The 26589-nt window shown below is 46.0% G+C and overlaps 3 protein-coding genes across 3 annotated transcripts; 2 read left to right on the forward strand and 1 right to left on the reverse strand.

Annotated features, from left to right (window-relative positions):
• The first annotated feature begins 5080 nt into the window (after positions 1 to 5080).
• Positions 5081 to 11952, forward strand: LOC136459019 (uncharacterized). Its single transcript, XM_066458920.1, has 8 exons — positions 5081 to 5263; positions 5419 to 5520; positions 6260 to 6349; positions 7313 to 7405; positions 7500 to 7643; positions 8138 to 8245; positions 11787 to 11838; positions 11918 to 11952. Exons 1-8 carry the CDS (start codon positions 5081 to 5083, stop codon positions 11950 to 11952), a joined length of 807 nt encoding a protein of 268 aa, XP_066315017.1.
• Positions 8539 to 9528, reverse strand: LOC136487538 (beta-amylase 2, chloroplastic-like). The gene is given in 3 exon segments (XM_066484661.1): positions 8539 to 8638; positions 8640 to 9331; positions 9418 to 9528. Coding segments are annotated over 3 exon segments (888 nt in total). The 5' UTR covers positions 9514 to 9528.
• Positions 11953 to 14230: 2278 nt separating the features above from the next.
• On the forward strand, positions 14231 to 19351 carry LOC136487547 (uncharacterized). Its single transcript, XM_066484674.1, has 4 exons — positions 14231 to 14929; positions 15349 to 17241; positions 17336 to 18219; positions 18354 to 19351. The coding sequence occupies exons 1-4, from the start codon at positions 14291 to 14293 to the stop codon at positions 19030 to 19032; spliced, it is 4095 nt and encodes a 1364-aa protein (XP_066340771.1). The 5' UTR covers positions 14231 to 14290; the 3' UTR covers positions 19033 to 19351.
• The last annotated feature ends 7238 nt before the right edge of the window (positions 19352 to 26589 follow it).

Consider the following 26589-nt stretch of genomic DNA (forward strand, 5'->3'; position numbering starts at 1 on the left):
ATGCTTGATCCCAACTTCATCACAATAGGCTTCAATGTTTGTGTTGTCAAATTCTTTCCCATTGTCACTTCTAATCTTTTTGAGCTTCACTTCAAATTCATTTTGAGCTCTCTTGGCAAACTTCTTGAAGCAAGATGCAACTTCGGATTTGTCATGAAGAAAGAACACCCATGTATACCTTGAATAGTCATCCACAATCACAAGACAATAGAGATTTCCTCCTAAACTCTTGTATGTTGTTGGTCCAAATAAATCCATGTGTAGGAGTTCTAGCACTCTTGTGGTTGACATGAAAGCTTTGGTTGGATGAGTGTTTGCAACTTGCTTGCCGACTTGACATGCACTACAAAGCTTGTCCTTTTCAAACTTCACATCCTTCAACCCTCTCACCAAATCATTCTTCATAAGCTTCTTGAGTGAGCTCATCCCAACATGAGCAAGTCTTCTATGCCATAGCCACCCAAGAGTTGTTTTGGTGAATAGGCAAGTCTTTAAATTTGCATCTTCGGAGGTAAAGTCAACTAGATATAAGTTGTTGTATCTAAATCCATTGAATATCACTTGATTGTCATCTACCTAGGATACAACAACCTCCTTCTCGGTGAATAAACATTGGAATCCAAGATCACATAATTGTCCAACGGATAGCAAGTTGAAGCTCAATGAAGCAACATATAGCACATTAGAGATGGAATGATCATTTGATATTGCCACTTTGCCCAATCCTTTAACCTTGCCCTTTGAATTATCTCCAAATGTTATTTTCTCTTGCCCATCTACCTCTTCATCTAGTGAGGTGAACATACGAGGATCACCGGTCATATGTTGAGTGCAACCACTATCAATAACCCAATGACTTCCACCGGTCTTGTAGTTCACCTACACACATGAGATTCAAACTTTAGGAATCCAAACTTGTTGAGGTCCCTTCACCTTCTCAACAAGTGACTTAGCCATCCAAATCTTCTTAGGCCTACTCTTGTTGGGGGGGCCTAAGAACATGACTTTCATCTTTCCACTAGAATCTTTTCTAAGCATGTAGTGAGGATTGAAAGCAAAGGGTCTAGCATGCTTGGGCAAGGGTTGTGGCGGTGGAGTTTGACACTCATGAGCAAAGTGGCCTTCTTGTCCACACTCAAAACATCTCTTAGGCTTTGGCTTTGGCTTTGATTGTTGTTGTTGAGCTTGAGCCTTTTTCTTCTCTACACTTGCCACATATCCAATGCCACTTCTATCCATCTTCATGACGGTGTTCATGAGTAGCTCACTTTGGAGATGCTTGCCTCTAGCAAACTTGCTCAATCCCACCTTGAGATGCTCTTTCTCCATCTTGAACTTCTTATTCTCTTCCTTGAGAACATCATTGTTCTTCTCTTCCTTGAGCTTCTTGTTTTCTTCTTTGAGCTTCTCATTCTCAAGGATTAACTCTTTGTCATGATCAAGAGTTTCTAGCACAATGGTGTTGTGGCTTTTCATCTTTTTAAGATCTTTCATGAGCTTCTCATTATCACTCTTGAGCTTGACATACTCATTATAGTCATTGCACTCAACCACTTGCTTGGCTTTGCTACTAGATCCATGCTCAATGCTCTCATCAATTAAATCATCATATGAAGTAGCTATATCAATCTTGACAACATGGTTAGTAGCATCATGTGGCTCATTTGGTAAAAATTCTTGAGCAACAACAAGAGTATCATGATTAATCTTAAGAGTAGTGTATTCATCTTTTAGCTTGTTGTGGCTAGTGATGAGTTCATTGTGCACCCACTCAAGTTTATCATGTTTATCTTTGAGCTCTTTCTTGGAAGATTTGAGCTCCTTGAGTTTGGATGATATAGCATCATTAGTTTCTCTAAGCTCATCATTAGCCTTTTCCAAAGTATCACACTTAGCTAAGAGTGAATCATTTTTAGCATCAAGCTTTTCATTTGTAGCTCTACTCTTTCTAATGATCTTAGTGTATTTTTTTAATATTTTGACAAGATCATCATATGTAGGTGAGTCATCATCATCGCTATTGCTATCATCATCACTAGCATGCTCATCATCACTACTATCATCACTCTTAGTTACCTTGCATTCACCTTTGGCCATAAGGCATAGGTGTGTAGAGGATGATGGCGATAGTGGCAGTGAAGATGCAAGATCAATAGCAATGGCGGCCACCTTTTCATCATCACTATCTTCATTGGATGATCCACTTGATGAATCTATATCCGTGAGCCAATCACCGACAATGTAGGCCTTTCCACTCTTCTTCTTCTTGTGGAAGTCCCTCTTCTTGCCATTTCTCTTCTTGTATGGCTTGTTCTTTTTCTTCTCGTCTTCATCTTCATTGCTTGAGTCATCTTTCTTGCCCTTGTTTTTGTTCTTGAACTTGTCTTTCTTGGGCTTTGTGCATTGATGAGCTAGATGACCAAGTTCGCCACAATTGTAGCAATCCATCTCGGAGATTGGCTTTCTTCTTGAGCTAGTGAAGAACTTCTTCTTCTTGCCGTCAAACTTGATGCCACTCTTGTTTAGCTTCTTTAGCATCTTAGGGGTCTTCTTCACCATGAGAGCAAGACTTTCTTCATCATCTTCATCACTTGAGCTCTCATACTCAAGTCTTGCTTTGCCCCTATCTTGGCTAGCTTTGAATGCTAAGTCCTTCTCTTTCTTCTTTGTAGAGGATGAGCCATCTTGTGGCGTGATGTGCATGTATATCTCATGAGCATTGATCTTCCCCAAGATTTGTGTTGGTGTAGCGGCGGAAAGATCACCTTGATGTAGCACGGTCACAATGTGCCCATATTTGTCAATGAGGAGGACACTCAAGATCTTTCTCACAACGTCGGATGGTGACATTTGAGTAAGTCCAAGTCCATTGACTTCCTCTATAAGAACATTTAAGCGAGAATACATCTCATTAGCACTTTCTTTGGGAAGCATTTCAAATGAATTTAGCTTTTTGATCACAAGATGATAGCGTTCCTCACGCTCACTCTTGGTTCCCTCATGGAGCGCACAAACGTCCGACCATAGTGCATGGGCGTCTTTGTGGTTCCTTACACGATTAAACACATCTTTGCAAAGGCCTCTAAAGATGGTGTTGCGAGCCTTTGCATTCCATTTTTCATAATTTACCTCATCGCCTTGTAGGTCAGTAGCGCTTTGAGGTTTTGGGAAGCCTTGCAAGGCGGCTCTAAGAATACCAACGTCCAGAGCTTCTAAGTATGCTTCCATGCGAATTTTCCAATATGGAAAGTCATCTCCCTCAAAGATAGGAGGAGGTCCATCCCCGTGAGACATCTTGCTCTAAGCGGTTAGGCTTAAAAACGTGAGCACGAGGCTTTGATACCAATTGAAAGGATCAAGATGCCCAAGAGGGGGGGTGAATTGGGCTAATTCTAAATTTTCTTGCAATAATCAAATCCTACGGATAGCCCAATTAACCCCTTGTGCCTAGAAAAGTGTTTCTATCAAACTAATGCACAAAGGACTTACAACCTATGTTCCAAACTTACTCTAGCATGGCAATTCTATGAATGTAAAGACAAGTATTTAATTGCTCAAAGTAATTGCTCAAAGTAAATGCTCAAAGTAAATGCTCAAAGTAAATCAAGAGAGAGAGGAACGCGGCGATGTTTTGCCAAGGTATCGGAGAGTCGCCACTCCCCACTAGTCCTCATTGGAGCACCCGCGCAAGGGTGTAGCTCCCCCTTGATCCGCGCAAGGATCAAGTGCTCTCTACGGGTTGATTCTTCGACACTCCGTCGCGGCGAATCACCCAAAGCCGCTCACAACTTGGGTTGGGTCACCCACAAGCTCCGCCGGGTGATCACCAAGCTCCCAACCACCACCAAGTCGTCTAGGTGATGGCGATCACCAAGAGTAACAAGCACGAACTCTCACTTGACCACTCAAAGCCTAATGAGAAGATGGATGCACACTTGACTACTCTTGATTCACTAATGAGGTTACTCTCTTGGATTCTCAAATCTCAATCATCTCACTAGGACCTTGCTCTTCTTGGCACTCATAAACGTGTTTCTCAGCTATTGGAATGAGCAAAAGTAACTCCACACACGAGTGGAGCTTCTATTTATAAGGCAGCCTGAAAAACGAACCGTTATGAGCTTCTGCGGGGTGACCGGACGCTCCGGTCGTATTGACCGGACGCTCTGGTCAGTTCAACCCGCGAGCCAGTGAGATTGTGTTGACCGGACGCTGGCAGGGTCCTATCAGCACTGACCGGACGCGTCCGGTCGCATGAAACCCTCACTGGATGCTTACTGGACTCGACCGAACGCTGAACCCTCAGGGTCCGATCAGTACTGACCGGACGCGTCCGGTCGTAGATTCCCTTCACTGGAACCTTACTGGAGTCGACCGGACGCTGCCTTTCAGCGTCCGGTCACTTGACCTCTCCAGCGTCCGGTCGCACCGAACGCTGTCTGCTGATCAAATGAACTGACCGGACCCTGCGGCCAGCGTCCGGTCGCACCGGGGCCAGCGTCCGGTCAGCATTTGATCCTCCATTCACTTCCAACTCTCGATCATATGTGAATGAAGTTTCCTCCAAAGGATCTCAGGCATTCATAGGAGCTACCTAGAGCTAGTTTTAACAAGTGTGCACCACACCTAACTCACTAGACTCAACTAGGTCAAGCTACCCGTCCATACCCCCCTTAATAGTACGGCCAAAGGAAAAACAAAGTCCTAAACTACTCTAAGTGTCACTCCAACTCCAATCGACACTTAGAACTAGTCATCCTTAACCTTGTCGTCCATCCTTTGAAAACCGAAACGATTCCCATCGTAGGGGCATGACAACTTTGATTGCCCAATCGATCTCCATTACCATGACCTAACTTAATTGCCTCTGCAAAACACACGTTAGTCATAGTAATCTTGTATTGTCATTAATTACCGAAACCCAACTAGGGGCCTAGATGCTTTCAAGTTCAACCATCTATCACAGTATGCTGGGACTCACATTGATACTGAGGAGAAGAAGAGGGATCGTTTTTATCGCGGACTCTCTTGCAATCTGTAGAAGGAGCTGTATATAAGAAACTATCAAACTTTTGGTGCTATGATGAATGCTGCTATTGCCATAGAGGGACTTCAGCGTGACTCTCATGCTGAGTGGAAGCGCAAGCGGGTGATTACTGGGTCTTCCAGTCACCCCCAGGCTCAGAAGGTACAGGTTATCAGGCGGGTGCCTTATCAGTCTTCAGGTGGGCAGTCGTTCCGCCAGCCTCAGCAGACCTACCAGGCACCTCCCATTCACCAGGCGGGTCACTATTTGGCACATTGGAATCTTTTAAAAATTACTGAGTTCACGGGTTGTCTGCTAGGATATGGATATTTTCTTGTTGGTATCTTCTGCTCACTGAAGTCTCATATTTTCCAGTATCCTTTTCTTTGCAGGACATACTTGGTTCTAGTCCAAATCAACTGGCTCCAAATCATATAGGCTTCCATAATGTTATAGCATCTCAGACTGGAGCACAATATGTTGATCTGAACCATGTAAGTATTGCAAGAACTCAAATATCAGCAATAAAATCAACATCATCCTCATATTGGTGTCTAATATGATACACAATCCTCAGATGCCAACTAAAGGCAGAGTGGATATGAAAAAGAGGAAGATTAGAATTCTCTAAGGCAGAGTGGATATGAAAAAGAGGAAGATTAGAATTCTCTAACACATGCATTTCCCCTTGTAATGGTATTTCACATGGCTGGCATCGTAAGTTCATAAACCATAAATAAGCATGTACTCCATCCATTCTAAATTATAAGACGTTTTGGCTTTTCTAGAATACATTGCTTTTACTATGTTTCTAGACATAGCGTATATCTAAGTCATAGCAAAAGCTATGTATCTAGAAAAGCCAAAACGTCTTATAATTTGGAATGAAGGGAGTATTTAATTTCCAAAGCAACTTGCCTAGCAAATCGGCATATGTCTGATGTGAAATGCGTATTAACAAATGAAACTGTGCATGGATTTTGTATATGTGAATCCATGCTTGTACTGATTTACACAAACTATACATGTACATAAGAAATTTAGAAATCCATGGGAGATGAACTTGACCTTTAATCTTAGGAAAGTTGTTTTTTTCCCTTACTGGCATGGTGTCTCAAGCACTATTATCTCAATGTGCCTATTCAGTCATAAAAGTTTATTATGTACCTCTCAACTCACCGCTTGTGTTAGTATTGGCATTTGCTGTATGTGTATGATGAGCTTATGCTGCAGGAAGCCAGATCTAGTTCCTTCGGGCATATCTCACCAGCAAATTTCAATCATATTGGAGCTGTTGATGCACAACCTATCTCAAAACAATACGTAAGATCAATCATGTTTGGGCTAATTACTTTCCACCTTTTCCACAATACTTGCACCTATCAGTCTCTTCAGTTTCCATGCAACTATTTTATTGAAAATATTGTCTTGATTATGCTCTGTATCAAGTAAACTAAACAGTATTGACTCAGTATGATTCTATGGTGAATACTCTTTAACTTTGTTGTGCGATAATATGAACCAGACTTTGTTGTGTAACAATATGAACCAGACAGGTCTTGAACCACATATCTATTGCCACTAAATTTGTATTCGGCAACTTAAAAAGAAAAACTCTCTGAACTTGGAATGGTAGCATTTTATATCCAAAATCAAGATGCAGTTCATGATTTAGAGAAGAATTTTTGAACCTTCTGTACTCTGCAGTCCTTTAAGAAAGCTAGTTCAAAATCTAGGTTTCAGGCTTTTGGTTGATTTCTTCTTTTCCTTTACGTTTGAGGCTCTGAGTCCTGGTACTTTTCTTGTCCTCTGGAGACTTATTGTATATTATTTGTGCCGTGTACTTTTCACTGTACTTAGAAAAGACTGGTGCATTAATAATCTATATGGGGGGAAAAAGGTCAGTACCACAAAATCAAACAGAGCAACAACTTAATGTAGAACAACAAGGCTATCAACCCTTTATACCTTTTAAATGATATTACTTTGTGCTGTTGAGGGAAAGTGTTGCATGTGGACAAATTATGGTAATCAAACAGATTGCGAGGCTTGTTCATTTAAGTCTGCATTCTTGCATACAAAAGATTCTAGCTAAAAGAGACTTATGGTAGTGCTAGAAACAAATTACAATGCAAGGCTCAAGTACTGATTTATCTTAGCTACATGTTTTTATGCACTTGCATGATTCAGATTCATGTCTTGTGATGCTTCCCAGTTCCCATCATACATGATATTTATTTTCATGCATAAGTTGATACTGGGTTTTGCACTTATCTGGTTATTCAGATGGTGGGTATTCTTCATTTTGATGGTGCTTCAAAAGGGAACCCAGGAAAAGCAGGTGCTGGAGCTGTGCTTATGACTGAAGATGGTAGAGTGGTATAATCAAATACTTAGTGCACTTAAAAAATTTATTGTTTGCGGTTGCTCCATCTATCTCTGGGTTCACTGATGTTATCACATAACCTTGAAGATATCTCGGCTTCGTGAGGGTCTTGGTGTCGCTACTAATAATGTTGCTGAGTATCGGGGCCTGATCTTAGGACTGAAATATGCGATTCGGCATGGATTCAAGAGAATTAAAGTACATGGGGACTCTCAACTTGTCTGCAATCAGGTATGGCTTTTTTCACTATAAGTAATATAAGTAATCAAAGCTTCATCCCTTACTTTACTTGGTTGTCTAGCTTCTCTGTTTTGTCATGATAGACATTTCATCCTGCTTAAGGAAAGAGGCAAGTGCAATTTGGAAAAAAATAGCAGAAGAGCAACCTGTACAGATGTGTTTTTTCTTTACATACTATTCTACCTAAAAATAAAAATAGTGTTTCTCTTGTTTCACTCTACAGAAATACAGTAACTGAGCAAAGCTAAATAACGTTGTCAATGTTGTCTTAGCATTGTTCTTTGTGCAATTTTATATTCTGAAAGTATGGAACATGTGCACAAGTACTCTCGACTTAGATTGTCGAATCATTTATGCCTTTTCTTGAGAACTACATTCATTGTGCAATTGATAATGTTCCTCTCCAAATGAAATATTGGACCAGAGAATTATGGTATTAAGAAATTGTTGTTGCTGCTTCTTACGGCCTTCTCTACCCTAAATAGGTGAATGGTGTCTGGCAAGTGAAGCAGCCGAACATGATTGAGCTGTGCAAAGAAGCGAGAAGGCTAAAAGAAAACTTTCATTCCTTTGATATCATCCATGTTCGACGGGTATGCAGTGCATTTATAGTTGAGTTAAATGCACCAGAGATCCATTAACTTATGAGGAAGTTTCAGTTGAGTCCATCAACTTCCAAAGTGGCTTTTTGGGTCCATAAACTTTTAAAATGATTCACTGCAGTCCATACCTATTTATTTAACCTAAAATTCAAAACACATTTGTAGAAAACCCCTTCCCACACGCATGCAGTGCATGCGTCGCCGGGTTTAGTGCTTTACTTGCTCGTGCCTTCCTCCACGTCCGACCATCTCGGCAGTGGGTGGGAACGCCGGCCACCTGCACATCAATCGGTGAGCGCGACGGCGGCCTCGTGCACGAGCGGCTGGGTGGCGTGCGCGACGCCCTCGGCCTCGCGCTCCACCTGCTCCCGGCACGCCTCCCGCGCCCGGCTGGGACATGCGCTTGACGAAGGCGGCGAAGCGGCGCCAGTTGTCGGGCTGGAACAGATCGGGCCCCATGCGCAGGTACGTGAACGCCACCATGCGGTCCTCGGCAGCCCTGTCGGCGGCCGTGGCCACCACCTGGTCGTGCACCGTCTCGTCGTAGCGTGGCAGCGCGTTCTCCCCGGCTAGCCCGACACCGGCCTCCCGCGCCGCGGCGGCCACCTGCTGCACCAGCGCCTCGGGGCGGCACTGCGCGTCCTGCGGCTGCTCGTGGTCCCGCATCTCGACGCACGTGAAGTTGAGCACGGCGCCGTGGCGCGCCAGCATGCGCGCAATGGGCGCGTACCCGTTGTGCTGCCGGGTGTTGTAGTACCCCGCCGTCAGCTCCGCCGCGTGGGACCGGGTGCCGTAGTGCCAGTGGATCCCGGCCACCTTCACCGAGATCTTCACGCCAGGGGACCCCGTGAACACGCCAGTTGCCGTCGACAGGATGCGCTCGCCGTGCTCCAGCAGCATCTGCGAGTACCAGCTCATGAAGAACTGCCCGTACTCCGTGCTCCACCCGCACTCACGACGGAAGAAGCCCGTGTCCTCCGGCCAGTCCTTGTAGCCGCCGGAGTCGCCAGGACCCGCGTTGCCCCACTCCGGCTTGCCCACGGCCTCGGCGGCCGCCTTCAAGCTACTCAACATGTACTGCATGAATGCACATGGATATCGCAGCAGGTCAGTTACAAGCTCTGAGAGGGGTACAAAAAAACGAACGAGCACGCATGCTGTACCCTGTCATAGCACTGGAACTCGCCGATGCCAGGGAAGGACCAGGTGCCGTTGCTCTCCGGGTAGGACTGGTAGCGCAGCTCGCCGGCGGGGCCCATGCCGACCTAGACCTCCACGATCGTAGTTCCGGCGGCCGCTTCGGTCGGTGTAGGCCAGGTCCTGGTCCTTGTCCATCTCCTCCACAACCCATCTCGGGAGCGGTATGCTGCAACGTCCAACGGCAATTAAGTAGTTCGTCAGTGTCTAATTCACAAACCTTGTCGTCGACCTTACGTTCAGTCCACATCCACTAGTGTGTAGTGGATGCAATTTTCGGACTTTCCAGAGTAGAAAAAAGTCCAGTTAAAAACAAAGGAAAAAGTGCAGAATGATGGAGCCCAAGACGGAGTGGCGCTCGCTCGTGATGGTGCGGCCAGCATGGTGGCCCGGCAGGACCCCGAAGACGCGTCCATGTCCAGCTCGCCATTTCCATCCGTCCCTCCGCCGGGAGCTCCAGCATGACGCCCTCCTTGCTGTGCGGAGCGCTGGAGGCCTTGCCGAGCTCGAGCGTGCGCTGGTCCGAGATGAGTGCCAGCTGCAGAGCGCGGCCAGGAACTGGAGCTCAGAGCAGTAGGACGCCATGGCGATCTCGGCGCCCTTGAAGCCGTAGTCCAGGCTCGGGTTGCGCCCTCCGGACAGGTTGGACGGCAGGCCGTTGTTGTAGAAGTCGTTCACGAGCTCCGAGAACTGCGCGAACATGAGCTTGCCGATCGCTGCGATGACAAGCCTGGTGTTGTCCATCGACAAGCCGATGAGCGCGTACCTATCCTGCTTCGGCTTCATCAGGGGGTCCAGCCGCCGAGCTTCTTGGCGAGCATCATGTAGGAGCTGCCGTCCAGGATGTGCTCCATGATGGCCGCGGACTCGATCTGCCTCGGGTGGTGCTTCAGCTTGTGGGTCAGGTGGTCGGTGTACTTGGGCTTGCCGTTCATCACCTCGCAGAACACGGCGGACATGACCTCGGCGAGGACGTTCGCCTCGAAGAGCACGATCGACGCCAGCCCAGAGCCGACGGCCGTGCCGTTCACCATGGCGAGCCCTTCCTTGGGCTGCAGCTCGAAGAAGCCATGCTGGATGCCGACGATCTTGAACGCCTCCGCGGCGTCCACCTTCTTGCCGTCGGGTGCCACCGCCGTGGAGTTGGTCCGGCCGGTGACGAGTCCCGCGATGTAGGAGAGCGGGACCAGGTCACCCGACGCGGTGATGGTGCGAACTGAATGAACTGAATGAACTGATCAATACCACCTCAAATATACAAGCTGAAACTCAATCTTCGGCTCCCTCAAACTATCAAACCAGAACGATCCAGTGAAAGGTGTAGTAACAAAAATTGTAGAGCTAGAAGCGATCTACAAGTTTGTTTACATGACTTTGGGATTATTCGGTTCGGTTTGCAAACTACACCCTCAACTGGTACTTCGGCAACAACCGAGAGCGCCGTGAAGAGCTGCGTGCACGCCGGCAACACCAGCAGCGTGCTCGACCAGCACCGACCGCATCTTCTGCATCAGCGGGTAGTTGGCGCTGCAGGGGTCGTCCACGTACGCGAACACCGCCTCGCGGTCGATCGCCGTGAGCAGGTCCTTCTCGCAGAACCGCGCGCTGTGGAGGCCCTCCGTGGCGCTGGTGCTCAGGGTCTTCTTGGCCACCATCATCACGCAGCTCTTCACGGCGCTCTTCAGGTTCTCCTCCAGGTGGCGTAGGTCGACGGTCTGGCACAGCGCGATCAGGAACGTCGACGACATGAGCTTCAGCACGTCGACGGCCTCGGCGGCCAGATGCAGGGCTGCACCTTCACACTCGGCCTCGGCGAGCCCAACCTCGCCGGCAAGCCCGTGCTCGAGTACGACCCGCACGAGCTGCACGCGCTCGAGCCCAAGCCAGCGCCGGAGCCATGCATGCATCTGCATGCGTGTGGGGAGGGGTTTTCTGCAAATGTGTTTTGAATTTAAGGTTAAATAAATAGGTATGGACTGCAGTGAACTATTTTAAAAGTTTATGGACCCAAAAAGCCACTTTGGAAGTTGATGGACCCAACTGAAACTTCCTCATAAGTTAATGGATCTCTGGTGCATTTAACTCTTTATAGTTTTATATAAGCTTGCAGACTCTTTGGTTTTGCATCATAGATATTGGTCAAATCAGATACTCTTCGCACCACAGTTGATGTTATTTGCAAGCACTGACGACTTGTATATGCTTTAGTTAAGCAAGCTACCACAGCAATGGTTGCTTTCATCAGATTGAAAGAAAATAAAAAAAGGAAGCATTAGTTTCTATTGTTCTGCTAAGTGCTCTGCTGATTTTACCCCTTTCCTGCTTCTGAATGAAGGAGTGGAATGCTGAGGCAGATCGCCAGGCGAACATTGGTATCACGCTTGCAAGTACACAACATCCATCATCCCTCAATTCCAGTTCTCTTTTCTTGCTTTCATAAAAATCACTGGCTACACTACATTGCAGGTGGCGCCGTGTCTGAGGAGCGTGGTGACATCTGATACATCAGTTACCAACTTATGTAGTTAACTATAATTAGCTGGACCTTTGCCTTTCCACCTTTGTCGAGCTGCTAGCCTGCTCAACAGCAGGAGCTGAGGTGATGACTTGCCGTCTAGTAGGCACTATATCCAATTACTTTTGCACTAGTTGGACCCATTTCACAGTCGAGCTGCTACGGAAGTCTGATTTTCTATATCCAGTTGAAGGTGATGCATGTTTAGGGATGGGTTAGACCTTGATACTGAGTGCTGGGGTACTGGGCCCACTTTGACGAACCCAGTAACTACTGGTGTAAGCTTCGGTCCATGGACCCTCTCGTGGGGCTCGTTTTGGTGCATCATGTAAGGTAACACTATGGGGCCTCAATTTGATGCTAGCGTAACTGTGCATTGGAAGCTTTGCCCTCAATTTGAGGTTGCTCGATAAGTTGAGGCCGTGTTTAGTTTCAAAAAGTTTTCCCAAAAAATGCTACAGTAGCTATCACATCGAATTTTGCGATACGTGCATGGAGCATTAAATGTAGACGAAAAAAAAACTAATTGCACAGCTTGGTTAGAAATCGCGAGACGAATGTTTTGAGCCTAATTAGTCCATGATTGAATACTAATTGTCAAATAAAAATGAAAGTGCTACAATAGCCAAATCTCCAAATTTCGTCCAACTAAACAAGGCCTGATATGGGAATGGAGAATTTTCATTAGTCAGCTTTAGATTTTAGATTTTGGATTTGAAGCACTCTTTGCTCCAGCATCCTTGACAGTTGACACTCAGCATCCTTGACACTTGGTGTACAAGTACATTGATTACTTGTTTGTTTCGAAACAGAGTGCACAGGTGACGGGTGCTGCAAATATGCCACATCGTTTGGTAGGGGAGGGTTCCGAGTTCCGACGCTGGGTGATGGTGTTTGTGCCAACTGTTGAGCCCTGAACGAGGCGTGCGATGTGCTTATAATAAATTACTTATTGAAAGACCAACAGGGCTAACATTTATGTTGATCAATTAGGGATGTTTGGTTTAAGAAATCATCATATCCTGCATCCCGAATGAGATCACTTACGACGTTTGGTTCATGAATCAGAGTTAGGATAGGGAATGAGGGGTGGAATAGATTTGAAACCGTGTTTAGAGAGAAGATGGGTGGAGAAAGGTACTCGTATATACTAAGCGCCTGCTGCTAGCTGTAAGGACAGAAAAGATGGAAGATGGGTGGGGAAAGGTGAAGAGACTTCCTTAGGTAGCTCCAACGTGTATACTGAGCGCCTGCTGCTAGCTGTAAGGGCAGAAAAGATGGGTGGGGAAAGGTGAAGAGACTACTTTAGGGTAGCTCTAACACGTATACTAAAAGCAAGACTAAGAGGGTGTTTGGTTTCTGGAACTAAAGTTTAGTTTATGTCACATCGAATGTTCGGATGCTAATTAGGAGGACTAAATATGAGCTAATTAAAAAACTAATTACACAGGAGTTGACTAATTTACGAGATAAATCTATTAAGCCTAATTAAGCCATCATTAGCACATATTTACGGTAGCACAACATTATCAAATCATGAACTAAATAGGCTTAAAAAATTCGTCTCGCAAATTAGTCGCAATCTGTGTAATTAGTTATTTTTTAATCTATATTTAATACTCCATGCATGTGTCCAAACATTCGATGGGACAGGGACTAAAATCTGGACTAAGGAACCAAACACCCCCTAATAATATAGCCTGATGTTAGCTGCAAGAATCTTTACAGTTTATCTCTTTGTCTACTCATATAGCAAGGCTAATAATATAGCCTGCTGCTAGCTGTAAAGATCTTTATAGTCTATCTTTTAGTTTACTCATATAATAGTTAATTCTTCACTATTAATACGTGGTATCTGTCACTCTCATATAGTATAGAGAGTAAGGCCATGTTTAGATTACAACCCGATAAATAGTACCACTTTCGTCTTATTTGGCAAATATTGTCCAATCGTGGATCAACTAGGCTCAAAAGATTCATCTCGTGATTTTCAACTAAACTGTGTAATTAGTTATTTTTTTTACCTACATTTAATACTCCATGCAAGCAGCTAAAAATTGATGTGATGAAGAGAGAGTGAAAAAACTTTGAATTTGAATGGTATCTAAACAAGGCCTAAGTTAATATATTCCTCCGCGTTGCCAAGTTGTGGCCTTATTATATTTCATCCTTTTGCCTCGTCAGAAATTGCGAAGAAGTGCCTTCCGCTGTAAAGTCTACACGACACCGCGTTATCAAGAGGCAACATACTAGCATACTGTTAACAAGACCTAGATCCATCCTTCCTTCTTCCAGCCCACTCTCTCCTCCTCGAAAAGCACTTCATGGCTAATCCATGGGGATTTACATGGGTGCAAGCAGGCATCGCATGGTGCTTAGCTGTGTTAACTTGGTTCCTGGTTCCTAGTAGCATCAAGTTCCTGAGCGGATTGTTTTTCGACCTTAGCTTTGACGCACCAAGAAAGCTCCGGGAGCTGGAGTCTTCCACCGTTCCAATACTGAAGGATATGCTGACAGATGTAGAGAAGCAGAGGATGATGAGATCTATAGGAGAGGGATCTCAAGCTGATTTGAAGATGCTCTATAAACTTACAACTGATCTCAGTTCTGCCTTGGAGGAAGCAGAAGACATCCTGGACCTCATCGATTATCACCGCATCGCGGAAAGAGTCAACAGAGGCAGAGGCACCAGGTTTGGACGATGCGAAGTCCTCAGCCGAGCTCTGCTTCTGCGGTGCTTGCGGTTCGTGGGTGACACTCTCCGCAAATCAAGTGGTTCCGTGCTACCAGTTTCCAACGCACCCTCCATTCCCACGCTACAAAGCCACAGTGGCTGGTCCAGGCTTGTCTTCAACTTCAGCAACTGTTACCAATCCATACTCAACTGGTCAGCCAATGCAATTGCCATTGCTCGTTTTTGCCTGGGCTGGTCATCTGAAGTTGTTGGCATAAAAAGTAACCAGGTAATGTCTGATCCTCTGCGAACACCCTATAGACCTAGATAGGAACAGGAAAGATAATGAGGATTAACGAAGATGAGGTGATGACAGAACTCTATCAAAGTTAAGTGGATCGAAGCCTTTATTTTAAAGAATCTGGAAAAGGGCAATCAAGATGTTCTCTATTCCTCATAATAATGTGATAATTTGTGGTTATGTTCTTCAATTAATGTGGGATTAGTACAGTTAATCATTGTAGCACTACTGATTATCATTTTTCATTTGATACAACCTATCTGATGAACACTTATTGGGGTAGTCATTTGTAAAAAGTTGATTGCACATGTTCTATGATGGCACGTTGGTTGAAATGAGTACTACATGCGTGTACTAGTCAAATATGTGGATAGGACAATCATTTGAGACTGGCTTGTCCCTTGCAGATGAATGACATTGCAGTAGAGTATTTCTTATCTACTATTGACAGAAAGAGCTTGAGGAAAAGAATCGAGAAGATAGAAGATATTGTCCATGCCTTGAAGACATCACATCTGTTGAGTCAACAAAGCAGCAGCAGTGAAATTCCAGTCGTGGATACTATCAAGGGAAGCAGCAGCAGGCAGAAGGAGATTCATAACTTGTACATGAACATTGAACGGGTGATATTTGGTCGACACAAGGAGCGTGACCTTATATGTAGAATGCTTCGCGAGGGATCAGACGCTTATGGACCAAGCTGCAGTACAAGAAAACCTTATTCTGTGATTGGCATATATGGCATTTCAGGGTCCGGGAAGAGTACCCTGGCACGATATGTTTGTGGCTTTGAGAAGGGCGCCGGACATTTCAATCCTATCATTTTCATTCATGTGGGGAAGATATTCAGCCTGGGTGATATATTTCGTGATATGCTGGAGCAGATCACCCATAGCCGGCCATCTAATGACAGTCTTAGAAGTCTAAAAGAAGAGTTGGGGAAAGCATTGAAACACAAATGCTTTCTGTTGGTACTGGATGATCTTTGGGTCAATTATGAGAATCAGCAGGACAAAAAAATTCTCCTTGATACGCTCAGTGTTGCACTGAGTGGAAGCAGAATCCTGGTTACTTCTCAAACAAAAGATGCAGCTGCAGTTCTAGATGCTCAGGTGCAAATTCTAATACCTGATTTAGATGAGGAGCAGTACTTCTCAATGTTCATGCATCATGCACTACAAGGTGCAGATGATGGACGTTTTCGAAGTCTTGGGAGGAAGATTGCAAAGAAGCTACACCGCTCGCCTATTGCAGCAGTAACAGTAGGAAAGCAACTTAGTATGAGTAAAAATATCAGTTTCTGGGAGAGGACAGCGCAACTTGACGTGCTGAATATGACCATGGGAGCTCTGTGGTGGGGCTATCAGCAACTTAGTTTTGACATCAGGCGATGCTTTGCATTCTGCAGCACTTTTCCCAGAGGATACGAGTTAAAACGAGATGAGTTAATTCGCATCTGGATAGCACAAGGGTTTGTAACCAGGAGTAATGCAACAGAGGAACTGGAATCTGTAGGACAGCGCTACTTTGACGAATTATTGTCAATCTCGTTTCTGCAAGCACAAAGAATTGATGTACTTGATACAGAGATCGTCACAATTCATGATCTGGTGCACGAGTTGGCAGACAGGGTTGGTGGAAGTGACTTCTATAGAATTGTTTGGAATGACTCGCCGCAAGACATTCCACCAGAGGTCCGCCATCTTTTTGTTGGGACCAACAATAGAGCAGATATCACAGAAAAAATTCTGGACTTGGTAAATTTACGGACCCTGATCATTGTGGACGAGTCCTACGACCAAGATCCGAAGAATTTCTCTGCACCAGATGTGAAGCACAAGGAAAGGCTTCAGGACCCCTTGATCAACGAAGAAGTTTTTGAGAGCATGTTCAAGAGGCTGAGTAAACTGCGGGTGCTGATCGTTATGACAAGACATTACCATAAACAAATGTTCTCGGTCCCAGCATCTATTGATCAGATGAAGCATCTACATTATATTACCTTTAACCTGTTCAGTTCCCGTGGCATTGTTGAGCTGGTTTTCCCAAGCACATCTAGCAAGCTATACCATATGCAGACCATAAATGTCGTTCCTTTCTGCAAGGTATCCTGTCCAAGAGATATGGCTACTCTCATCTATTTGCGGCACATCACTGTGTCGCTATCTTTCCCAAGCCCTGGCAGGATGACGTCACTCCCACAGTTGAATCAGTCCAAGAAGAGCATGTTCCAGATTGAGCATTTCGCAAGGAAGGATGAAGCCACTGTTCCCCAGACCAGAGACAGCTCGTTTCAGTCGGTAAGTCTGTTGGCCGCCTTTCCTTTTCTAATCCTAATCCATAACCAATTCTAATAAAGCCCTTACTGACGCTTCTTAACGTTTTTGAATTCAGCTGGAGCATCATCTAGTTGTGCAGCCATGGTTTCTGGTAGTTACTGTTAGCATACTCGGATTGGTGTTCTTGGCTCACACCTTTGGTGCAATAAATCTGGATCTGGTGTTGAATACTAGTTTGGGCATGAGAAGGGGGGGTGGCAACAGAATGTCTAACAATTTTGATCCGTCTCATGGTAGGATGTTACTTGCTATTAACCAGGATACAGAAGACAAATCTAGTGTTGGCGTTGATACGAGAATGACTGAAGGGGATGCTGATGGCCCTTGGAAGGATCAGAAAGCATTGGCACCTTGGATCTCAAATCAAAAGAGTGACCAATCAGGCAAAGGTTCTGAGGAGACTACAAACAAGCTAAACGGAACAGAGGGACCTTATCTGTCAGCACGCAAGACAAGCAAAACTTCCGTGATTTTGTGGGTTGCCATACCTTCAGCTATCTTGTTCTGCTGTACTGTAGTTCTGCTTTGGTACAAGTGTGGGAACCGTTTGCAACAAAATGAGCCCCTAGTTGAACTTGAACTCTGGCAAGTATCGGGACCTATGAAATACCAGTACAACGAGCTGGCGGCTGCCACAAGAAATTTCAACGACGAGAACAAGCTTGGGGAAGGAGGTTTTGGGCCGGTGTACCGGGGCATCTTGAGGAACCACCCTGTGGCCATCAAGAAGCTATCTGTACAACCATCGTCCTGGCAAGGGCAGAGGGAGTTTTTGTCAGAAGTGAATGTCATGACCCAGCTGAGGCATAAAAACATTGTCCAGCTCCTCGGCTGGTGCAGCAGTAATAGAGAGCGCCTGCTCGTTTACGAACTGGTGGCTCAAGGCAGCCTTGAGAAGCATCTTTACAGTGTCGGTACAATTTTATCTTGGCAACGGAGGTACCCAAATTTGCATAAGCAGTCTATCTAACATCATCTCAGTAGTTTCATTAAACAGTACGCGAGAATAATGTACACCATCCTTTTTTTAATTTGCCTGATAAGTTCATCACCAACCTTTTTTGCCCTGCTAGGTACAAGATTATACTGGATTTGAGCTCTGCTTTGTTCTACCTCCATCAGTGCTGCGACAAATGCATCGTACACGGAGACATCAAGCCTGAAAATATCATGCTCGATGCCTCATACAGCGCCAAGCTTGGTGACTTCGGGACGGCAAGGCTCCTCGATCGTGAAGCCGATCCACGAACAACAGAACTTATTGCAGGGACACGTGGATACATTGACCCAATGTTCATCAACAACCGCGTGCGTTGCCCGGAGGCAGATGTGTACAGCTTCGGTGCTACCCTCCTCGAGATCGCTTGTGGCAAGCGGGCATCGAGGCGGCAGTCAGATGGAGCCTCCGCTCTTGTATCCTGGGTACGTGGTTTGTATGATCAGAGCATGATTCTTGATGCAGCAGATGAAAAGCTGAACGCCGAGTTCGACCAGAAGGAAATGGAGCATGTGCTTGTTACGGGTCTCTGGTGCGCACTACCAGAACCGAGCCAGCGACCGTCCATTGCGGAAGCTATGGATGTTCTGCGTTTTCCAAATGCAAGGTTGCCGGTGCTGCCACAAAGGCGTGATCCACAGCTCAATCGGATCATGGAGGATCTGGTCAGTGATAGTTCTTCCGTGGATGCAGTAAACGCAACTACCTATCTTACTTCTAGGGCGGATACAGCTTATCTGCTTGGTGAGGAATGAGGAACTGGCTCTGTTTTGATGGGTTCATCAGTTGTTCATAAAATCCAGTGTGCTGTATCTTTTCAAAGCGCTATATTACCCAGGACACGCTCCGTTAATATTGGAGTAAATTGTTACTAATATTCATGTTTTGGTATGATTTTCAGAGTAGTACTCGTATGGACTCAGTTGAATATGATGTGAAACTGTGCTTTGGTGTAAGCTTCGGTCCCTGGACCCTCTCGTGGGGTTCGTTTTGGTGTATCATGTAAGCTAACACAATGGGGCCTCAGTTTGATGTGAAACTGTGCTTTGGAAGCTTGCCCTCATTTTGGGGTTGCCCGGGCCTTGTTTAGATTGCAAGTTTTTTCACTCTCTCTCCATTACATCAAATCTTTGGACACATGCATGGAGTATTAAATGTAGATAAAAAAATAACTAATTATATAGTTTGATTGTAAATTACGAGACGAATCTTTTGAGCCTAGTTAGGCTATGATTGGACAATAATTGTCAAATATAAACGAACGTGCTACAGTGCCGAATACTGATTCCTAACTCCAATCTAAACAAGACCTCGATGAGTTTGATCTGGGAATGTAGAATTTTCATTAGTCAGCTAGCCTTTAGATGGCTATTTAGATTTTGGATTTGAAGCACTCCTTGCTCCAGCATCCTTGAAACTTGATGCACTCCTTGCGGCTTTAAGCTTGAGAAAATGGTCACATCAATGTGCCAATCTTCCATGAATGTTGTGTTGGGCGATGGCGTGACGACAAAGTTCTGGGTGGATCCATGGCTGCCTCAGGGATCGATCTAGTCTCTACAGGGCCATCGGACGACGTCGCAGACAACCATCGGTCAAGGAGGCCCTTCACCAGCGGACATCACGGGGGCCATAACCACCCAAGTACTCTGCGACTATGTCAGCCTATGGGAGATCCTAGAGCATATCCAATCGCAGCCAACGGCTTTAGACCGCCATCTGGAAGTGGACGGCCAACGGTGAATACTCGGCATCGTCGGCATATCACTCTTCTTCATTGGCAGAACCTCGATGCAAGGAGCAAAGGAACTTTGGAAGGCTGCCGCACCGCCCAAGGTGAAGTTTTTCTTATGGATAGCGGGCCTGTTCGGCAGGACTAAAAAATAAGCCAAAATCCTGTTCTGGCTGATTGTTGTGAGAGAAAATACTGTTCTGTCGGTTACGTGAACAGTGCTTATGTGAGTTGGCCAGCCAGCCAGGCTCAGCCCAGCCAGCCAGCCGAACGAAGCCAGCGTTGCATGGTAGGCTCTGGACGGCGGTCGTCGGCAACGGCATGGACTGCAAGACTCAGATTCTTGCGCTTTATGCTCTCAAGGGTGCGAAAACACTGATCACCTGCTCGCGTCTTGTGTTTTCACGCGCGAAGTATGGTGCCGAGTCTTGCGCCACACACATCTCTACTGGACGGCTCCGACGGCGGATAACGAGCTCCTTCCATGGTGGTTTAGAGCAAGGACCCTGGTGCCGCAGACTGATGCTAGAGGTTTCGATTCCTTGCTGCTCCTCGTCTCCTGGGAAGTCGATCTGGAAAGTCGATCTGGAAAGAGTGAAACAGGCGCATCTTCAACAGAGTCAGCATTACTCCCACAAACCTGGTGGACGTCGTGATCCAAGAGGGCTATGCGTGGATCCAAGCTGGCTTCGCGGCACTATTGCCCTTCATCGTTCGGGCGCCGGAATGACGTGATCAGGATGCTTCAGAAGGTTGCAAATTTGAGAGAAATGCAGGGTGTGTTTGGTTTCCTGGTCAACTTCTAGCCTGGCTAGAATCCTGGCCTGGGCAGTCTTAGCCTGCTCCCACCAAGTCAATTCCTGGTTGTTTGGTTGTCGGTGTTGTCTAAGTCTGGCTAGCCCCAGGGTGTGTTTGGTCGTCTGGTTTGTTCTGATATAGTCACATTTTCTCTGAATTGGTAAGGCTAGCCCTATGAGGCATTTTGACGAAGAACATGGCGTGCTCCAGGTACGCATCGAACGGTGCAAGTTAATTGGTCGTACCCAACGAATCAGAGAAATCGAGCTGAATGAGACCACAAGAGTTTCACAAATCCAATCTACCGAGCAAGAAAGCACGAGCTATCTTTTCAGTAATCAGAAGATAGACACAAGGGAATGGAATGGCGTGGTAACAGGCTTCTCCAGAGACCTGAACTGCCCTCTGAACTTTTTTTTTCAGGCCTCCGCAAACCTTCTTTATCAAACACAACACACGCCACTGGTATGCAATGTGCATTTGCCATGGCGGCCAGGAAAGAAAGCACTTGGTCGAAGACAAGGATCGTTTCAACCTTGCACTTGCACACAGATTTTTTTTTTCTTTTTTGGAAGTAAAAGGAGTATTAATTGATCAATCTAAAACGCGAAGCATTTTACAGTCTCAATCAACAATGCGTCTCGAGGTAGCAACACTTTGAGTCAATTACCAACATTGCGGCATTTCCACAAACACATAGCGTGCGCTGCCATGGATCGTGAGGCAGCAACAACAGAGGAAGACACGACCTCATTCATGATCTACCGTAGAACAAAAACGCGGAGAAGGGAGCCCGCTACTGGTCCTCGGCGGCGGCAGCGGGCGCAGGGTGAACGGCGAAGATGCGGCTGAGGTGGGACGCGAGGGCGCCGGACGAGTCGGCGTCGTTCGCCTCCCTGCGGAGCGCGTTCTGGAGGTCCCGCGCGCGGAGGTGAGGAGAACGGGACCGGAGCTAAGCCAAGCCTGGCTCCCAAAAATCGACCGGAGCCTGGCTAGAGGAGTGTGGGTGGTTTCCCGCAGCCTGGCTCAGGCAATGAAACAACACGAAGGTGGATTACTTGAGCCTGGTTGGGAGTTGGCCACCCAACCAAACAGGCCCGTAGCGTCTGCCACGAGCGTCGGCACGCTGCAGTGCACATGTGTGTTTTGTTTCGTTTCTTTGTCACTGCATCCGTCGTTGGCCCATCGCTGGCGGGTTTGCAGGCTACGTTGCACGGATACGGATACGAGTATCAGATACGATACGTATCGGATACGTGGATACGCATTTTGCTAAAAACTAGTGACACGCGGATACGGCTAGTATATTTATAAAACCAGTAATTTCATATATTAATAACTCAACAATCATCACGTGGGTTCATCTACTCGTATTAACGAAATATTAGACAAGAAAAAAATCAGAGAACATATATATAGTAAATAAAACTATTGTACTGTACTACTGTGTCTTGCCTGACAACCTGAGCGTCGAGCGTCTTGCCACACAGCCTGAGGGTTTGTTTGGAACGCAAGAATTTCACAGGAATCACACAGGAATTTCACAGGAATCAGTTCAATTTCACAGGAAAAACGCAGAAATAGAAAAAAAATCCCGCATTCCAAACTGGCCCTGGGTGGAGTGCCAAGTGCGGCTGCAAGCAATCGAGGCGTCATCAATACGATGGGGAGGAACCGAGGAAGTGCTGGCTGCTACGTTCACGCACGATGTTGGGCCTTCACAGGCCGTATCTAATTTGGTCCATACGTGTCCGATACACGTATCTGAGTGAATACGTATCCAATATTTCCAGTACGGCCTGGATACGTATCCGAGCCGTATCCAAGACGTATCCGTATCCAATACGTGTTGGATACGGGATACGGACCCCTACTGAAGTATCCGTGCATCGTAGTTTGCAGGTGACGTTGTAGTTTTAAAACTTTTCCACTCCTCTTAGACTTTATTTGGATGCGTATGTATTCATTTCAATCCATATGTGTTGAAGTGGATTGAAGTTGAATTAAACTAAGTTTTATTCTAATCTCCACTCCAACACATGTGGATTGGAGTGAATACACGTACATAAAAAAAAGGTCTTAATGAAAAACACGCTTAAGCGCGTTCTTGAAAAAAAAGTGTTTTATAAACTTATTATAAAGCTAACATTGACGTTGATCAATTAGGGATGTTTGGTTTAAGAAATCATCATATCCTACATCCTGGATGTAGGGCTATGTAATAACAACTTGATCAAGCCCTAGTGAGGAAAGATCAATCAAGCCGAATTTAAGGGCACGTGGCCCCGTTCGCGTGCCCTTAAATTTGGCTTGATCCGCTTCTTTTTTCATCCGCAACAGTGTTTTTCTCTCACAAATTTCTCCAGCATTCCTCCGAACCATCCAAATTCCTCTAGAATTCCTTCAAACGAACAGGCCCTAATGGGCAATGGCCATGCAGTTTCGATTTTTTATTGAAAGTTAGTTTCGAAGAATTTGTTTCCCTCTTCAACAGATCATCAACCTTCAGGCAGGCCGGCATTGCAAATTGCATCAGATGGCATTGGGCTGCAAAATCAGCTTACAAGGCTTCAAATGCTTCATCAATTTCATAACGCTGAGTCTAATTTGGAAGGCAAGGGCAACTTGGCAAGGGCAGGCACAGTTCTAGGATTCGTTCAATTCCTTCAAGCGAGTTAAATTTGGAAGGCAAAAGCTGAAAAAAAAAACGAACTCTTTGCATGGACTGCCATGTGCCCATGTGGAACGAGATCCTCAGGACAAATAATTTGGCAATACGCTGATGGGCTCATCTAACAGCCCGTGTTCTTCGTAATGGGCCCCTTGAAACCGGGTTTACATTCATGGCTGCAATGGGAACAGACTAATTTGCCACTTTGCACCAAAGCCGTTCGAAATCGATTCGATCGAGAAATGATGGGAGGCGGCGGCAAAGTTTGGTACGCTCCTCCTTTGATTGGTATCACAATTTACATCACGTGTAATATCTGAAAGAAAAGAAATCACTGCATCTTGCCATCTTCCAAGTTCCAACGTAGACTACAGCCGTGAGAGGCGCTTGTGGGCCGTGGCCTTGCATTTCTGGCTAGCTTTGTGTTCCAGTGTTTGCTTGCTTGTGCCATGGAGATGGAACTTGAACTTACGAACACAATACATGGAGGAGATCCATCAGATCCCAAGGTACAGATTGCAGTGCCATCAAAACAGGACACTGAGAAAATGTCCAAGGTTTCTACAAGAGAAACTAACACCTGATGACAAGTGAGTCATTCTGTGGCCTGTCTAGCTAGAGAGTGTAACATTGGAGAATCTGTCAATCTTGTGAGTCATGTGTCGGATATTCATGTTGAGGCGTTGGAGCTCAGTGGTAAGGTGCTTGATGGTCCAATACTCCAATGTGGTAGCTTGGACAGATCATCTGAATTGAGCAATCAGAAATCTCACCATAATCGCACTGTCTGGCTGACCTCTTGGAGAGTTGGAGGTGCAGTAGATATGCCACTTTTGCAGCAAGAGAGCAGCTTCAGCCATGAGGAGAGAGGAGGCAGCATCCACATCTGTGCCTTTTATATAAAAAAAATCTTGTGCCGTTAAGCTACTCCCTCAGTCCCAGAAAGAATGCAAATCTCGCTATTGGAGAATAATTCAACTCAGTTTTCCATTAATCTCAAGAGGTGTTTATATAGAAATACATGGGGATGTGAAAGGATAGAGGGAATATGAAAACAAAGAGTCTAACTAATCAAACACTTATATTCTAACACCCCCCGCAGTTGGAACGTCGACACTAGCATGGAGTGGAGGCATTCAAATTGGAGCGAAACTGTGTAAAAATGGATATAGGAAGACTCTTGGTGAACACATCCGCATACTGGGAGGTGGATGGCACATGAAGAACGCGTATCTCTCCGGTAGCAACCTTGTCCTGGACAAAATGTAAATCAATCTCAATATGCTTGGTGCGCTGATGTTGCACCGGATTGGTTGAGAGATAAATAGCGCTAACATTATCACAAAAAAACACTGAGGAACACCGAGGACAAAAATAGAGCCCCTGAAGTAATTGCCGAAGCCATGAGATTTCAGCTACAACATTAACAACGGCTCGATATTCAGCTTCAGCACTTAACGAGAAACATGTACAGTACTCCACGGCTCGGCTTGGGTGCCCATGTGGCTTTTATCATCCGTCAGACACTATTACTCATAAAAAAGGAACGTTAGAAGCTTGACTATTTCAAAGCTTTGGGTTCCATGTTCCAATTGCAATAGATTATTCAATAGTACAAATGACGATCGATCGATCGCTCTGTTTCGTTGGCAAAGGTAGCAAGTCAACCGGAAAGTTGCTACTCACCACAATTTTGACTATAATAACTTCTCCCGAGGAATTAATGAAGCCCAATTATCAAGGAAGTTAGACAATAGGTGGTGGTGGAACAAGGTTAAAATCGACCCAGACCATATACTCAAGGGATGCTCACAGGCGGTCCGTTTGATCGGATGCCGCCTTCCTAGGCCTACACGGCCTATCAAGCCTGCCTCCTCTTCTTTACGTCTTCCACATCTCTCTTATAAAAATATCTATCCACTTGCTCGCCCATTGCACGTTTCATGGAGCTGTGTGTCCATCCGTTCGCCTCACTCATCATTTGCCGTCGCAGCCAACTCCCCACACACGCCCACCCTGTGTTGTTCGCTTCTCGCTCCTGCCAGTCGCGCGCGCCCACCTGCGCCTCTCACTCCTTGCTCCCACAGTCCCACCCGCCGCGCGCCCACCCGCGCTGCTCGCTCCTACGCCGTCGGGCGCACCGCCGCCTCTGCTAATGCTCGTGGTGCCGTCATGCACCTCAGGTTGGTCCCTGCCCGAGCCAAGGGCACCCATGAGCGCGTCCCATGCTGGTGGTGCTCGTGCCCCGAGGCCGGAATTAACCAGCCCCGCCCCCCCCTCCCATATGTTGCAAATGTAAGTGTTTCAGATATATGTTGCAGGTATTTCGTATGGATATTGCAAAAGTAGAACGGGATGTTGCATATGTTGCAAGTGTTTCAGAGGCATGTTGCAAGTGTTTCAGAGACATGTTGTAAGCGTTTGTTCAAAATATTTCATCTGTTTCAGACGTATGTTGCAAGCATTTTTTATTTGGATGTTGTACATGTTTCACACCTATGTTGCAAATAGTATGTTCGAAATATTTCAGCTATTTTAGTCTTATGTTACAATAACTGTTTTTATGTTGCGTATGTTTCACACACATGTTGTAATTATACGTTCCAAATGTTTCATCTGCTTCAGTTGTATGTTGCACCAAGTGTTTCATGTTGCAGAGGTAGAGCCTCAGGGGGGCACAGCCTGGGCGCCTGGGGATAGGGCGTGACGATCTGTGGGCCGACAGTCAGGGCGCGCAGCGCACCTAGGATCCTATAGATGGGGCATGCTCGTCCTCATGCCGGCTCTCGGGCCCCGCCCGCCCAGAGATAGAGGAGGGGGGTAGGGGGAAGGAGTGGTGGGCGCGGCATTCCCAGCGAGCGCGTGGGCGTCCGGACTCGCGGTCGCGAAGAGAGAAGAGGGGGCCAAGGGGGAAGGAGCGGTAGGCCGATATGTGCAGATAGGAATACTCCACCACAAATAAAATTAGCCATTCACAGCTACTTGCAAGGTCTACCCTAACCTCATGTTTAGTTTACTACCACTATAATACCGTTGACAGAAGAAAAACATGTGCGGTACTCCACGGCTTTTACTGCACGCTCGGGCACGGGTTCCCCGAAACCCGTGAAC

Source organism: Miscanthus floridulus, chromosome 1 (assembly GCF_019320115.1).
Source record: "Miscanthus floridulus cultivar M001 chromosome 1, ASM1932011v1, whole genome shotgun sequence".
In the NCBI taxonomy this organism is placed as follows: Eukaryota; Viridiplantae; Streptophyta; class Magnoliopsida; order Poales; family Poaceae; genus Miscanthus; species Miscanthus floridulus.

Coding starts and splice junctions, on each gene's coding strand:
- LOC136459019 (XM_066458920.1), top strand. CDS start 5,081: ATGATGAATGCTGCTATTGCCATAGAGGGACTTCAGCGTGACTCTCAT. Junction 6,350..7,312: donor AACCTATCTCAAAACAATAC/GTAAGATCAATC, acceptor CTGGTTATTCAG/ATGGTGGGTATTCTTCATTT. Junction 7,406..7,499: donor TGACTGAAGATGGTAGAGTG/GTATAATCAAAT, acceptor ATAACCTTGAAG/ATATCTCGGCTTCGTGAGGG.
- LOC136487547 (XM_066484674.1), top strand. CDS start 14,291: ATGGCTAATCCATGGGGATTTACATGGGTGCAAGCAGGCATCGCATGG. Junction 14,930..15,348: donor TTGGCATAAAAAGTAACCAG/GTAATGTCTGAT, acceptor TGTCCCTTGCAG/ATGAATGACATTGCAGTAGA. Junction 18,220..18,353: donor ATTTTATCTTGGCAACGGAG/GTACCCAAATTT, acceptor TTGCCCTGCTAG/GTACAAGATTATACTGGATT.